This window comes from Heterodontus francisci, chromosome 17 (genome assembly GCF_036365525.1).
Source record: "Heterodontus francisci isolate sHetFra1 chromosome 17, sHetFra1.hap1, whole genome shotgun sequence".
Taxonomy (NCBI): domain Eukaryota; kingdom Metazoa; phylum Chordata; class Chondrichthyes; order Heterodontiformes; family Heterodontidae; genus Heterodontus; species Heterodontus francisci.
In genome coordinates this window covers 6,570,528-6,586,637 of record NC_090387.1, presented here as the reverse complement: position 1 = coordinate 6,586,637, position 16,110 = coordinate 6,570,528, and the positions used below count along the sequence as shown (strand labels likewise).

The window sequence follows — 16,110 nt, the reverse complement described above, 5'->3', positions numbered from 1 at the left end:
GACCCCACGGCAGGCTCCCATTGATAAATAGCTGCACAACGCATGAATAGCAATTCTTCAGGGTAGAACCTGGCTCTCTGCACATGTCAATGTGTGGAGGCTGCAAACTGCTCACTGATTCAAATGGACAACCTATGATAAGATGAGGGGTTGGGCCAATGACCCAGGGGCAGCAGCTCAGTCTAAGTAGGCATAGGAAAGCGAAGCTGTGTTCAAGATCCCGCCTTAATTTCCCCACACTCCAGATGTCGGGTGCGGCTCAGTCCTATCTTAGAGTCAGATATTTGTCGGTTCAAACCCCAGTCTAGTGACTTTTAATTTTATTGATTCGTGGGATGTCAGCGTCACTGGCCAGGCCAGCATTTATTGCTCATCCCTAATTGCCCTTGAGAAGGTGGTGATGAGCTGCCTTCCTGAACCACTGCAGTCCGTGTGGTGTAGGTACACCCATAGTGCTGTTCAGAAGGGAGTTCCAGGATTTTGACCCATGGTTATCTCCCTTCCCCTATATGCCTTGGGAAGTGGTGGCAACATGGGTGGAAAAGAGGAAACTTGGTACTGGGGACCTCAGCCCTGCGTCCCCCTTGTCCAGCTTGGATTACACTGTGGTGGGTAGGGAAGATGCTGGCTGTGGTGCTCCCAGCAGGCGCAGGAGTAGGGAAACCCCAGTCAGGGTGGCAGGCCTCACCATCCTGTTTTCCTCCCAGCTGCGCCCCATTTGTGCCTGATTTCAGGAAGGGTTTGGGGTAGATGTTACCCCCTATGGCTCTGACTATCCACCTATCTTCCACCCCCAACACTTACACCACTGATCCTAGCAGTCTTTTGGGATCAAGATGGGAGAGGTTTCCCTGAAAATGGCAGACTCCCATGGAGAGTGGGTCTCATTGTTAATTCCTCCACAATGAAACAGGTGGGAAAGGCCAGCGCAGATACCTGGGCTTGCACCAAGCTGCCTCTAACTCACCTTAGTTGGTCAGCTTGCTCACTGGTTAGGTCAGTTGAATGGTTGGTTGACTGGTTGGATTCATTTTTTTGCTGTTTTTTTGGGGATCAATAATTATGTTGGTTGTTGAACCTAGTTGGTTGGTTTAGCTGATTGGTTCAATTAGTTCCAGGACTGGAGGATTTGTCGAGCTGCATTCTTATTGGTTAAGCAAATGTGAGAGTTTGGTTGCTTGGGGCAACTAGTTACGTTCATTCGCGGTTCGTTAGAAGAATTGAAGGGTTGTTTGTTTTTCAACTAAAAAGTTGATTGACTTGATTGGTGGAGTTGATGATTTGCTTTGATCAGCTCATTGGCTGGTGGATTAGTTGGTTGGGTGATTGCCTGGTTGTTATTTTCAGTGAGTCAGGAAATGAAGGGCTATGGCAGAAAAATCAACAGTTTTCAGTTCTTTACGCTGATACTGTCTGACCTGCTGACTAGTTCGAGCATTTTCTTTTTTTGTTTCAGATTCCGGAATCTACAGTATTTGATTTTTCTGGGGGATTGTGTTTCAGTTACCTGCGTGTGATCCCTGGTGGACACTTGCAAAAAATCGCTCCTGTTCAAACTGTGGAGCATTGTCATTCTTATCACTGACAATGATTGCAATCGAAATGGGGTCATCAAGTTGTCTTCCTTCAGCATCTGTAACATTCACCTAGGACAGAAGATAAAGAAAAGTAAAAAGAAAGAACTTGCATTTATGTAGCACCTTTCACAACCTCAGGATTTAGCGTTTTAGAAACTACTTACAGCAGAGAAGCTTAAAGCGTAATTTGATAGAAGTGCTCAAAATCATGAATTGTTTTTATAGGATAAATAAAGAGAGACTGTTTCCAGTGGCAGAAGATTGGTAACTAGAGGATACAGATTTAAGATGATTGGCAAAAGAACCAGAGGCAAAATGAGGAAACATTTTTTCTGGAGTGAGTTGTTGTGATCTGGAACGCGCTGCCTGAAAGGGCGGTGGAAGCAGATTCAATAGTAACTTTCAAATGGGAATTGGAGAAATAGTTGAAAGGAAAATAATTGCTGGGTTATGGGGAAAGTAGCAGGGGAGCGGACTTAATTGGATACCTCTACCAAAGAGCCGGCACGGGAATGATGGGCTGAATGACCTCCTGCTTTGTTAATTCTATGATATTTCTGCCTTTGTACAGCGCTGAGAGTGAGAGAAACAGCATAAACCTGTGAGCGGGATCTGAAAGGAGCAGCAACTCTCCTGGAGTGTGAAGTGACTGCAACTATTAAAGACAATAGAAACATAGATTCAACATAAATGTGATCAGCAATAACCCAAACCCAACACGAACTCTCAGGCGAATCTCCAAAAGGCCTCTTACGGTTGTCTACTGTATGATTATCATGGATTGATTTGCTTGCAAATAATTCTTTTACTGACTTAATTAGCATTTGTCTTATTGCCTGCACTGATATGATAACCTACATAATATTAGAAATGCAGCTACTTGAAGGACTTTTTAGAATCTAAACTGTATGTTTGGACAAAAACATTTGATATCCCATTGGCCACACACCTTGGTGACTTTTTTTTATAGAAGAGTGGTTGATCCATAATTGATTTAAACTTCTGAACTGCATAAACTGATGAACAGCTAAGTTGAGCTGATAACCATCTCTCTGAGTAACTGTTAGATTAAACAGCTAAAACCAAAAGGGACAGAGAAACAGAAAGCCCAAGCAAGGTGTGTCCTGGATTAGGAAAGTATGAAAAGTGTGCACACAGAGAGGCACTGCAGAGCTGGAGAAAGATCGATTGGAATTATCAGGTCAGGTGATAAAGTACAGGGTTATAAGGAATTTCTAAGGAAAGGTGCGGAGATGGAAATGATTAATTGAGCTCCATAATGTTCTGAACGTTGTTCCTTATGACTTGATTATGTTTTTAAAAATCTGCTTTTTAAAAGTTCAAGACAAGTCCAGAAGGTCAGGTGACCTCACCTTCGCTCTGCAACGGTTACTATACCAACAAAGAACACAGATTGAAGAGTCTCTTGTGAAAAAGCAGAGACTGCAGGGCTAATACCTGAAGAACAATGGGTTTCACCCGACTAGACTTTTGGGTTGTAAAACAAGGAGTCAGTAATTCAGAAGATGTACATGTACCAGGCAGCTGTGGGTGTGCCTATCTCACATGGACTGCAGCGGTTCAAGAAGGCAGCTCACCACCACCTTCTCAAGGGCAATTAGGGATGGGCAATAAATGCTGGCCTGGCCAGCGATGTGCATGAATGAATTTTTAAAAATTTGTTAGCACCTGGGAACAATGGAAAGGTCCAAGTGGCTCTGTGAAACCAACTTTCTGGACTCTGCATTTTTCGGAACAAAACAATAAGCTATTGACTTCTGAGTCCACAGACTGTCTGAAGGTAAACAGGCTGTACGTGAAGAAACCAGTGGTTGTGGCCTTGAGAGAGGGAAGAGAAACCTGCTCTCGGAAATAAAAGCAGAAAAGGGCTGGAAATACTCAGCAGGTCTGACAGCATCTGTGGAGAGAGAAACAGAGTTAACGATTCTGATGAAAGGTCACAGATATGAAATTCCCTCCACAGATGTCGCCAGACCTGCTGAGTATTTCCAGTACTTTCTGCTTTTATTTCAGACTTCCAGCATCTGTGGTATTTTGCTTTTATACCGGCTCATGGAAGCCTGATACAACGAAAGGCTGCGAAGATTTGACCCTGTTTTGAAAGTTGAAACTTGCGGAGAAGTAGAAGGCCTACAGGATCACTCGGAATCGCCTTACTCACGGACAGCCAGGTCAGAAGAGCTTGGAGAAGTGAGTAAAGAGGACATTGATTTTTGAGAAGGTCTGGGAGATCCAACCCATTGTAACTGGGAGGAGTTTGGGACTTCAACTGCAAAGGATTTCGCCATCAAAAAGGACTGTGTGATGTATAGGTTTGGTTTGAGGTTTTTTTTGGTATTTTAATAAGTAAAGAAAACACCTTTATTTGTAATTCAGGGTATCAGCTACTTACAACTTAACAAGTTAATTGGGGATTTCTTGTAGTTTAGGAGTTATAATGAATATTAAAACATGAAATCTTATTGTGTAATCTTGAAATTGGACTGTGGGTTCATATCTCATATTTATCGCGTTAACGCTCTCACTGAGGTCGTCACAAATGGCCTGAGCAAATTCTGGTTGAAGTCGAACACTTGACTTGAAACAGAAGAGAAATGAACGAGAGAGAAGAATGTGTGCTATTTCGTCCAGTGTCCTTACGGGTAACGTATGATCTGTTTGATACGGTAAATCGCTGCCTAAACACTGTAAGGTGTTGATCCAAAACTCTGCGACCAAAGTCTTAACTCACACCCAGTCCCATTCCTCTATCATCCCTGTGCTCGCTGGCCTGTATTGGCTCCCAGTCAAGCAGTGTCTTGATTTTAAAATTCTCATCCTTGTTTACAAATCCCTCCCTGGCCTTGCCCCTCCCTATCTCGAACCTCCTCCAGCCCCACAACCCTCCAAGATTTCTGCATTCCTCTAATTCCGGCCCCTTGAGCAGACCTGATTTTAATCACTCCACGGAGCATTTCAGTTATGAAGATAGGCTGGGGTTGTTTTCCTTGGAGTAGAGAAGGCTGAGGGGGGACCTGATTGAGGTATTCAAAATTATGAGGGGCATTGATAGGATAGATAGGAAGAAACTTTTTCCCTTAGCGGACAGGTCAATAACTAGGGGGCATAGATATAAGGTAAGGGGCAGGAGGTTTAGAGAGGATTTTAGGAGGAATTTTTTCACCCAGCGGGTGGTTGGAATCTGGAACACACTACCTGAAGAGGTGGTAGAGGCAGGAACACTCACGACATTCAAGAAATATTTAGATGAGCACTTGAAACACCATAACATACAAGGCTATGGGCCAAGTGCGGGGAAATGGGATTAGTTAGGTCAGGTTCTTGATGGTCGGCACAGGCGCGTTGGGCCGAAGAGCCTGTTTCTGTGCTGTAAAACTCTATGACTCGATGACCATTGGTGGCCACACCTTCAATTGCCTCGGCTCCAAGCTCAAGAATACCCTCCCTACACCTCTCCACCTCGCTTTCCTCCTTCAGACACTACTTAAAACCTACCTCTTTGACCAAGTTTTTGGTCATCTGACCTAATTTCTCCTGTTGTCGCTCCTTCCATGTCACACTTTGTTTTATAATGCTCCTGTGAAGGTCCTTGGGATGTTATATTATGTTAAAGGTGCTATATAGATATGTTATTGTTGATCTCTACTGTGTGACAATAAAAGAAAATTGCTGAAACGTTTGATTGTCAGATCTGAGTCCCTTGCATGAGGTTAATCTTAGCCTCGAAACAAACTAAATTCTGAGTCACTCCCAGAGCTGGGTTAGTGAAAAACACAATTCCCAAAATGAACCCACCCAGGTGTCAAAGAATTACATAGAAATTACAGCACAGAAATAGGCCATTCAGACCAACTGGTCTGTCACAGTGTTTCTGTTCCACACAAGCCTTCTCCCAACCTATTTCATCTCACTCCATCACATGTCCGTCTATTCCTGTCTCCCTCATATGTTTTTGTAGCTTTCCCGTAAATGCATTAATGCAATTTACCTCAATTATTCCTCGTTGCAAGTTTCACAATCTGTGCACATTATTGTGTTCTGATCAAGAGCTGGACTTTAAGAGTGCGCAACGGCTCCCGGTAGCAGGTGAAATAAAGGGCGGGCCGCAGGCCACAGGGCCGCGTGGCAGCTCATTTAAATACCCGTATAGGCCCGCCCTCGCCCGATCTGGTGGCGGGCTCTCCGACACTGGCTGTGGTGATGGTGCTTGTGCGCAGGCACTGGAGAGGGTACAGAGGAGATTCACCAGGATGTTGCCTGGGCTGGAGCGTTTCACTTATGAAGAGAGACTGAAAAGGCTAGGGTTGTTTACCTTAGAGCAGAGAAGGCTGAGGGGGGACCTGATGGAGGTATACAAAATTATGAGGGGCATTGATAGGTTAGATAGGAAGAAACGTTTTCCCTTAGCGGAGGGGTCAATAACCAGGGAGCATAGATTTAAGGTAAGAGGCAGGAGGTTTAAAGGTGATTTGAGGAAAACTTTTTTCACCCAGAGAGTGGTTGGAATCTGGAACACACTGCCTGAAGAGGTGGTAGAGGCAGGAACCCTCACAACATTTAAGAAGTATTTAGATGAGCACTTGAAACACCATAGCATACAAGGCTACGGGCCAAGTGCTGGAAAATGGGATCAGAATAGGTAGGTGCTTGATGGCTGGCACTGACACGATGGGCCGAAGGGCCTGTTTCTGTGCTGTCTGACTCTATGATTCTGGGCCATCCCGCCTGTATTGAATGGGAAATGGGCGGGTGCAGGGTCATGTGGATAGTAAGAAGCAAGCAAAGAAAACCCAAAATACAAAAGAATATAGACTGAGGAGGAATCTGCCTCTAGCTCAGCAAGAAAACATTTGATTTCTCCCTGTTCTCTTCCCTGATATTAGCAGAATAGGTGTTACCGGTGGATGCAGATGTTAGCAGATTGCTTTAATCCTTTGCTTTAGAATGAGAGACCTTTCTCTGCAGATACACACCTCCAGCTTATACAGAGCTTGTTCTTCTCGATCAAAGGACTTAAGTGTGAACAGCAGAACTCGGTTTTCAATTCCAAAGGTTCTGTTGTAATCGTCGATGAGCTGCAGTCCAAATTCACCCCTAATATCTGTATCAATCTGAAATGAGAAATGTTTGCTGGAAACTGATAGTCATTTTTATTTTCAGATCCCCCCCAACCACCCACTACTCCCCCTCCCCCTGATGACACTGAGGCTAATTATAGGCTTCCCGACTGCCATATCACTGGAGGTGATCGATCCGAGCACATCTGTGGATCAAACTGGCTCAGGATTACGTCCATCACAGGCACCAATAAAGTCTTCCATTTCTGTAGCGCCAGTCACAACTTCAGGATGTCCCAAAGCACGTTAAAGCCAATGAAAATACCTTTGAAGTGTGGTCATTGTTCCAATGTAGGAAATGCGGCAGCCAGTTTATGCACAGCAAGCTCCCACAATGGGATAGTGACCAGATAATCTGTTTTTTAGTGTTGTTGGTTGAGGGATAAACATTGGCCAGGACACCAGAGACCGGCCCTGAGACACTACAGAATAGTGCTATGGAATCTTTTACAGCCACCTGAGAGGGCAGATGCAGCCTCAGTTTAACGACTTATTGAAGAAAAGGCACTTCCGACAGTGCAGCACTCCCTCAGTACTGACCCTCCGACAGCGCAGCGCTCCCTCAGTACTGATCCTCCGACAATGCAGAATTCCCTCAGTACTGATCCTCTGACAATGCAGCATTCCCTCAGCACTGACCCTCCGACAGTGCAGCACTCCCTCAGTACTGATCTTCTGACAATGCAGCGCTCCCTCAGTACTGACCCTCCGACAGCGCAGCGCTCCCTCAGTACTGATCCTCCGACAATGCAGCATTCCCTCAGTACTGATCCTCCAACAATGCAGCGCTCCCTCAGCACTGACCCTCCGACAGTGCGGCGCTCCCTCAGTACAGACCCTCCGACAGTGCGGCGCTCCCTCAGTACTGACCCTGAGACAGTGCAGCACTCCCTCAGTACTGACCCTCCGACAGTGCAGCACTCCCTCAGTACTGACCCTCCGACAGTGCAGCACTCCCTCAGTACTGCACTGAGAGCCTAGATTTTGTACTCAAGCCTCTCATAACTACTCTTAAAACAGAGGTCTTACCCTCATCAAGAACCAAGGAAATTCACCATCGTAATTCTCCGGCACTGTCACCTCTTTGGCTGCGGACAAAACGCTGAGAGTGGACAACAGAACAGCAATCTGTTCAGAAGCAAATGTTTTAGGAATTATTTCTTGACCCTTACAAATAGAGGCATATAGTACAAAAGCAAGGAAGTTATTCTAAACCCTTCTAAACCACTGGTTAGCCATTCCCTGGAGTATTGGTCCTAATTCTGGAAGAATGTCAAGGCCATGGAGAGGATGTCGAGGAGATTTACCAGAATGGTCCCAGGGATGAGGGACTTCAGTTACATGGAGAGACTGGAGAAGCTAGGATTGCTCTCCTTAGACCAGGGAAGGTTAAGGAGAAATTGATCAGAGGTTTTAAAATTATGAAGGGTTTTGATAGAGTGCATAAGGGCGAAGCTACAGATTGTGACCATTGAGGGAAACTTAAATAGAGTGGACACTTGAGGATTTGCAGTGAGTGCGAATTCGCTTCAAGGGAGAAGGAGGTGCTTCTTTTTAGTTAAATGAATTAGTTTGAAATAAACAAAGTGAATTAATTACATAAAACTTTAATTAACTAAATGTACAAACCAAGGTTAGATAGGCTGGCGGTGTTGGAGGTGTGCTGCATCTGCAGAATGTGGGAGATCGTGGACTGCAGCCGGCACACTTGCTGTAAGGGTCTGAGTCTGGAGGAATTACTGCTCAGAGTTATTGAGCTGGAGTCTGAGGTGCAGACACGGTGGGGCATCAGGGAGGTGGAGAGTTACCTGGACACTGTGACCCAATAGGCTGTGATATCCCGTCGGTTAGGAAGGGGTTTAAATTTAGCCAGTGGTGAAGGACAGGAAGATGTGACTGTGGTAAGGCAGGTAAGGGGCCCAGAATTCAGTGATGGAGAAGCCTCAGTCTTTGCTATTGTCTAACGGGTACAAGATATTTTCTCCCTGTGTGCAAACTGACACAGTACTCGAGACCATTTATCCCAAACTATTTAATTTCCTTCCACAACCCAAGAAGAAAGGCAGACTTGCATTTCGAGAACACTGTTCACAGTCTCAGGATGTCCCAAAGTGTTTCCCAACCAATGAAGTACTTTTGAAAAGTAGTCATTGTGGTAATGTAAGAAAACGTGGTAATTAATTTGCACACAGCAAGATTCCACAAATAGCAATGTGTTAATGACCAGATTATTTGATTTAGTAATATTGGTTGAGGGATAAATATTGTCCAGGACATTGGGGAGAACTCCCCCGCTCTTTTTCGACTAGTGACATGGGACCTTTTACATCCACCCGAGTGGGCAGCAGGGGGTGTCGGTTTAACTTCTCATCCAGACGACAGCACATTCAGCATTGCAGCACTTCCTCAACACGGCACTGGGCCTTTCAGCTTGGATCATGGGTTAAAGAGTCTCGAGTGGGGCTTGAACTCATGACTTTCTGGCTCAAAGACAAGAGGACTACCCACTGAGCCAAGGCTGGCACTGAGCACTGGCATTTCTTCAGTCAGTAGAGTAGCACATTGGGTTAGCCAGTGTTCCTGAATTTGGAATTCACTGCACTAGTCTTCATAATGGGAGGAAATAGCTTGGTAACATGCTTCATTGATCAGACCTGCAAGCTTGCCATTCAGGGAATGCTTTACAATTTAAAAATAACAACATAGGAAAAGGAGGTGGCCATTCAGCCCCTCAAGCCTGTACTGCCATTCAAATAATTATGCTTGTTCTGTATCTTAACTCCATCTGCTCACCTTGGTTCCGTTACCCTTAATACCTTTACCCAAAAAATATCGATCAATCTTAGCCCTCAGCCTCAACAGCTTTTTTGGGGGGAGGGTTCGAGATCTCCAATACCCTTCGTAGAGCTACAGTGCCCAATTAGTCTTCACTCACGAATGATCCTTGACATTGAGTGGTTCAACCTTGCAAGCTAAGCCTGATCTCAGAACGTCTACATGTGAGCATTGTATTTTCCAGTGTAATTCTCCCACAGTCAGCCCAAAAGATCACGGAATTTCAACTGCAGAGGATCCCACACAAACCAAATTTCTGCGATGTGATTTAAAAACCTCCACACTGGAAGCCTGGCCCCACCCTCAAAACAGGCCACGTGCCCAGATCTAATCACTATGATGAGTTCTGTTAATTGTGCTTTTTTTAGACGCTCTTCAAATTGGGCTTTTTTTGATGCAAGGAGTCCATTAGGGACTTTTATAATATAAAATAAAAGCAAGAAATGCTGGAAATAGCAGGTCTGGCAGCATCTGTGGAGAGAGAAGCAGAGTTAACGTTTCAGGTCAGTGACCCTTCATCAGAAAGTTAACTCTGCTTCTCTCTCCACAGATGCTGCCAGATCTGCTGAGTGTTTCCAGCATTTCTTGTTTTTGTTTCAGATTTCCAGCATCCTTAGTATTTTGCTTTTATCTTAAGGAATTTTTTTAAGTTTCTCTCTCCACAGATGCTGAATATTTCCAGCATTTTCTGTTTTTTTAAGGAATCAGTGGTTGATGATTGGAAGTGAAAGGTTCGTCACCTCTTTAGCCCCGGCCACTTGTATCACCCCTGAGACCAGCCAGTGTGGCACAGACAGGGTATCCAAATCGGAGCCTGCCTGCTTTGTGGGAACCGCCTGGTTACTGGATAAACTAGTTGCTTCTTCAAGGAGCTTTGTGGGTTATAATTTTATTGCCCAGAAACCAAACATGGAATGAGATCCACAAGAAAGAAGAATAAGTCAAGGAGAACTGAAGGACAGGGAGCCCACTCTGTCACCCAGCACTCCCCTGAGAACTTCATCTCCCATCTTTTCCTTCTCCCCATGTATCCCAGAGAGAGCTCTTTGAGTCAGAAAGTGAAAAGAAAGAACTTGCATTTATAAAACATCCTTCACAACCTCAGAGTGCCAGCTCTGGCTCACTTGGTAGCACTTTCTGACTCACAATGTTCCAGGTGCAAGTCTCACTGCAGGGCATGAGCACAAAGATCAAGGCTGACACTCCAGTACTGTACTGTGTGTGTGTAGACTAGAGTCCTGACAGTGATCATTTTACATTTTTTATATAAATGCTGTATATTTTATAATAATTAATTACTCAGGACCGTCCTAGTCTCTGCATCTCAGCTGCTCACTGGATAAACTTGCAGCAAGTATTTCTAACTGTAAAGCAGGAGTCTAGGGAATGTATAATGATATTTTCTGAGACTTCGGGCAATTGCTGTGTTTATTTTAAGCAATACAGATTCTGGTACAGTCAGGCACAACCTGTCTGGGCACAGCTCTATGGGTTTCTGTTTAACTCGTGACCAAACAATTACTGACATCGTGGCTCCAATCTTCATCTTTTTAAACAACCTTTCAAGTCCAATTAATATTGTGTGTGGCCAACCTGGACCTGACCCGATCCGGACCGGACCCGAGCCTGAAGGTTGGACCCAGAAGAGTGACCCGACCCGACCTGAACCCGACACATGTCGTCGGGTTCTGTCGGGTTCGGTTCGGGTAGCAGGCCTTTACCGTGCAGTACTGAGGCAGAGAATCTGGTGGTTGTGAAACGTGCTATATAAATGCAAGTCTTTCAGGATGTCCCAAAATGCTTTACAGACAATGAAATGCTTGTGAAATGTAGTCACTGTTGTGACGTAGGAAAATACGACTGCCAATTTGTGCACAGAAAGATCCCATAAACACCATGTGATTTTAGTGATGTTGGTTGAGGAATAAATATGGGCCCCAGGACATCAGGGAGAACTCCCCTGTGTTATGGAGTCATAGAGTCTTAGAATCATTTATGGCACAGAAAGAGGTTATTTGGCCCATTGAGCCCGTGCCAGCTCTCCACAGAGCAACCCACTCCCCTGCTCAAACCCTGTAGCCTTAGAAGTTTATTTCCTTCAAGCCACCATCCAATTCCCTTTTGAAGTCAGTGATTGTCTCCGTTACCATCATCCTTGTGGACAGCGAGTTCCAGGTCATTACCACCCGCTGCATAAAAAAGTTCTTCCTCATATTTCCACTGCATCTCTTGCCCAAAACCTTCAATCTGTGTCCCCTAGACCTTGTACCATTAGTTAATGGGAATAGTCTTTCCTTGACTAACTTATCTATGCTTATCATAATCGTATAGACTTCTATTAAATCTCCTCTCAATCTCCTTTGCTCCAAGGAGAACCGCAGTTTTCCAATCTAACCTTGTAACTAAGATCTCCCATTCCTGGAACCATTCTGATAAATCACCTCTGCACCTCTCAAGGACCCTCACATCCAGTCCCTGTGGGATCTTTTACCTGAGAGAGCAGACATGATTAAATATCTTATCTGAAAGTTAAGTACAGGGAGGATAAAAAGGATGAAGATAGATTGTGAGCAGTGAACTAACAAGTAGAAGATAGAGAGAAAGAGAAGATAGACAGGGGAAGACAACTAAACACAGGAAAAAAGGAACAAAGAAAGAGAATGAGAATTAGGGAGAAAGATTGAGTGAAGAGGGATAGAGAACAACAGTAAGAATGAGAGATTAAACGGGATTGGGAATGTAAGGGAGAGAAAGTGACAAAGTAAAAGGTGAAGAAAAATAAAGTGAGGAAGAAGTAGAACAAAAAGGTTGAGTGAGAGTGAAATAAAAATGAAAACGTAAAGTGGACAAAAGAGAGCAGGAGAGAAATAAAGAGAATCGAAGCAAAATGAACAGAGTAGATGAAAGTGATTTTATTCTGTTAATATCCTTCAAAAGTTGTTCTCTATCCTGAATAATGAACGATTACGAGAAGGGTTATGGTGGTGCGATGGTGCTACATTTACTTACATGGCTGCATTCTTTGATGTGCAGAAATCCCATAGGAATCATTGCTTCGGATTCTGCATGATCACAAGTACATCAGCTGTTAGTGAAGATGCCCAGAATCAAGGTAAAGCCCCCAGAAAGTCCATAGTTAAAAGTCAATTTAATAGTGGCTCCAAGACCTGACGGACAGGGTGACCTTTCTCTGCTTGTAACTACCATTGTTCACGTGCCTCCTCATTTACAATCGTCTTTGTAATGACCTTGTTTCAGTGGCTTGAACCCATGTACTTCCATTCTATTAATTTCTAAAGTCACAAACCAGTATTCTTGCTCTCTCTCTCTCTCTCTCCCTCTCTGTTTTTTTTCTCTCTCTCTGTCTATCTCTCTCTCTCTGTTTTTCTTTGTCCATCTCTCTGCATCTATCTCTTGCTCTATCTTTTGAATATCCCTCCATTTCTCTTTCCTCTCAGCTGTTCTCCCTCATGTCTGCCTCCCTATCGTTCTCCCCGTCTACCTCGATCTCTCTCCCCTTTCCCTCTAACTCTCTTTCTCCCTCTCGTTCTCTTTCCCTCTCCCTCTGTCTGTCTGTCTCTGCTTTTCTCTTTCCTCCCATCTGTTCTCCTCCCCTCCGTCTTTCTTTCTCTGTCTCTGTCTCTCACTCTATCTCTCTACCTTGCCCCTGTCTCTTTCTTATTCTCTTTCCTCTCTCTTCTCTCCTTCTCTCCCAGGTGCTCCTTTTTTCTGTCTCTCCTTTGTCAGCCTGTCTCGCTCTCTCTCTCTCTCTCTCTCTCTCTTCCTCCCCCACTATTCCAATGACAATAGAATTTCCTTCCCATTTAACGACATTTTGTGTTCAGTTAAAGTTGTGTATGATTACACTACAGTAAAATATATTTTAAAGGCAAATCCAACAGATTCAGGGTGACCTTGAACTCCAGTTTTCTATTTAAAATGTTGATGCTAACACACAAAATAAAACCCCCTTCACTGAGGTACAGTCAGAAATCTTACACATACGTCATCTAATCTTTAAAGAATAAGGAATACATTTATGCCTCGTGTGTAAAGTTTAAGAAAAATACTTTGAATAACTTGCCATTTTTCTAATGCAAACACTTCACAATTTCACATTTAAAGATTCTAAAAACATTTCTCAGATTTCAGCTTGAGGTTTCCGAAATTTGGAATATTTTGATTTTAATGAAACATAAGTAAGATTTTCCAGTAGATGAGGAGTTGTAAACATAACTGTTTGACCTCACAAGGTGGATGGATCAATAGTTTGGTTCAGCTTCTCTCCTCACCTGGTCTGCATGGTTCTGTTAGCTTTTAAATTCTCTCTTCACTTTTAATTTTCAGCCTATTGGAAAGATAGAGTCAGATACAGGGCAGTTAATGTCTTACCTGGTCAATGTGCCTGTGTCTCAGTCTCCAACCGCAAGGAAACTTTCTTATAAACTGCTAATAATTCAGCGTTAATCATTGACTTCCTGTTTCACACAATCCAATCCTTAACCCGCCACAATACACAGTCACCTCTTCCACATCCTACTTCCTTTGAAATGGGTAGAGAGAGAGAGAGAGACAGAGAGAGGGCAAAGTGAGCAGCAGAGATAGAGGACAGAGGAACAGAGGAATATAGACAGGCATGGAGAGAGGGTAGAAGCAGACAGAGAGAAAGAAACAGAAAGATGGACAGACACAGAAGGGTGCAGAGAGTGAGAGAAGAAACACAGTCATACGGACAGACAAAGGTAGACAAAGAGGGAGACAGAGTCACAGAGAAAGGGATAAGGACAGAAAGAGAAACAGGTAGACAGAGAGAGACAAACAGAGATGGAGACAGAGATGGCTAGAGAGTGAGGAGAGATAGAGGCAAAAGATGGACAAAGAGCACAAAAAACACAGAAAATGGAGAGAGAGGTGAGGCGGAAGGGCAGAGAAGGTGACCAGTGAAAAGTAAACAGAATCAGAGGGAAAAAGAGATAGAGAAGCACAGAGATAGATAAAGAGAGAGAGAAAGCAAGAGACATAGACCATCAAAGTAGCAAAGCAAGATATTTGGACAATCAAGTAGGTCAGCTGGTTTCACAGGTCGGCGCAAAATCGAGGGCCAAAGGGCCTGTACTGCGTTGTAATGTTCTAAAAAAAAAGTCTTTGCCAGTGTTTTTCACTTGTATTTATACAACGTCTTTCATCACCTTGGGATGTCCTAATGTGCTTTACAACCAATTGACGTGTACTCATGGCTGTAATGTAGGAAACACAGCAACCAATTTGTGCACAGCAAACTCCCACAGATGCAATATAATAATGACCAGGTGACCCGAGTGCATGAATTGCAAAAGATTAGTATGCAGGTTCAGCACGTAATTAGGAAAGCGAATAGAATGTTATCGTTTATTGTGAGGGGAATTGAATACAAAAGCTACACAGAGCATTGGTGAGACCACATCTGGAGTACTGTGTACAGTATTGGTCTCCTTATTTAAGGAAGGATGTAAATGCATTGGAAACAGTTCAGAGAAGGTTTGCTAGACTAATACTTGGAACGGGCAGGCTATATTATGAGGAAAGATTGGGCAGGCTAGGCTTGTATCTGCTGGAGTTTAGAAGAGTAAGAGGTGACTTGATTGAAACATATAAGATCCTGAGGGGTCTTGACAGGGTGGATGTGGAAAGGATGTTTCCCCTTGTGGGAGAATCTAGAACTAGGGGTCACTGTTTAAAAATAAGGGGTCACCCATTTAAGACAGAGATGAGGAGAAATTTGTTCTCTCAGGGGGTCATGAGTCTTTGGAATTCTCTTCCTCAAAAGGTGGTGGAAGCAGAGTCTTTGAATATTTTTAAGGCACAGGTAGATAGATTCTTGATAAGCAAGGGGGTGGAAGATTATCGGGGGTAGGCGGGAATGTGGAGTTGAGGTTACAATCAGATCAGCCACGATCCTATTGAATAGCAGAGCAGGCTCGAGGGGCCGAGTGGCCTACTCCTGCTCCTAATTTGTATGTTCGTAATCTGTACTTTAGTGATGTTAGTTGAGAAATAAATATTGGCCCAAGACACCAGGAAGAAATAACCTGATCTTCTTTAAATACTGGCTCATCTCCATGTTACATGGTAGCCTAGAAATAGCTCCCATTGGCTCCAAAACAGCCGACACAGCTTCCAACTCCAAAGCAGCCCTAAATATAATCCCAAGACAGGGAATAGTTACATTGAAAGTTCACTGGGACACAAGCTTTACTCACCTTAAAACACCCTACAATACTGCACTTGTCAATGCCCTTTGGTCAGAGGTTCTGGAGGGCTGATATAATCTGCTGTTCATCAAATTACGTCCAGTTATATATAAAAAAAAAGCAAAATATTGCGGACGCTGGAAATCTGAAATAAAAACAGAAAGTGCTGGAAATACTCAGCAGGTCAGGCAACATCTGTGGAGAGAGAAGCAGAGTTAACGTTTCAGGTCAGTTTCAGTTCTGATGAAAGGTCACTGACCTGAAAAGTTAACCCTAACCCTAACCCTAACCTGCTGCGTATTTCCAGCACTTTCTGTTTTTATTCCAGTT

At 43.9% G+C, this 16,110-nt stretch overlaps 1 protein-coding gene across 3 annotated transcripts in view; it reads right to left on the bottom strand.

The window, feature by feature from the left end:
- The window catches only part of cdh16 (cadherin 16, KSP-cadherin), an 84,706-nt gene extending 70,715 nt beyond the window's left edge, over window positions 1–13,991 (bottom strand). For all 3 annotated transcript variants that reach the window (XM_068049056.1, XM_068049058.1, XM_068049057.1), the window contains exons 1-5: window positions 13,943–13,991; window positions 12,560–12,612; window positions 7,745–7,843; window positions 6,572–6,709; window positions 1,508–1,646 (exon numbers count right to left, since the gene is read on the bottom strand). In XM_068049056.1, the coding sequence (XP_067905157.1) occupies window positions 1,508–1,646; window positions 6,572–6,709; window positions 7,745–7,843; window positions 12,560–12,601 (418 nt within the window). In that variant the 5' untranslated portion in view covers window positions 12,602–12,612; window positions 13,943–13,991. The remainder of the gene's footprint in view (window positions 1–1,507; window positions 1,647–6,571; window positions 6,710–7,744; window positions 7,844–12,559; window positions 12,613–13,942) is intronic.
- Between the last annotated feature and the right edge of the window lie 2,119 nt (window positions 13,992–16,110).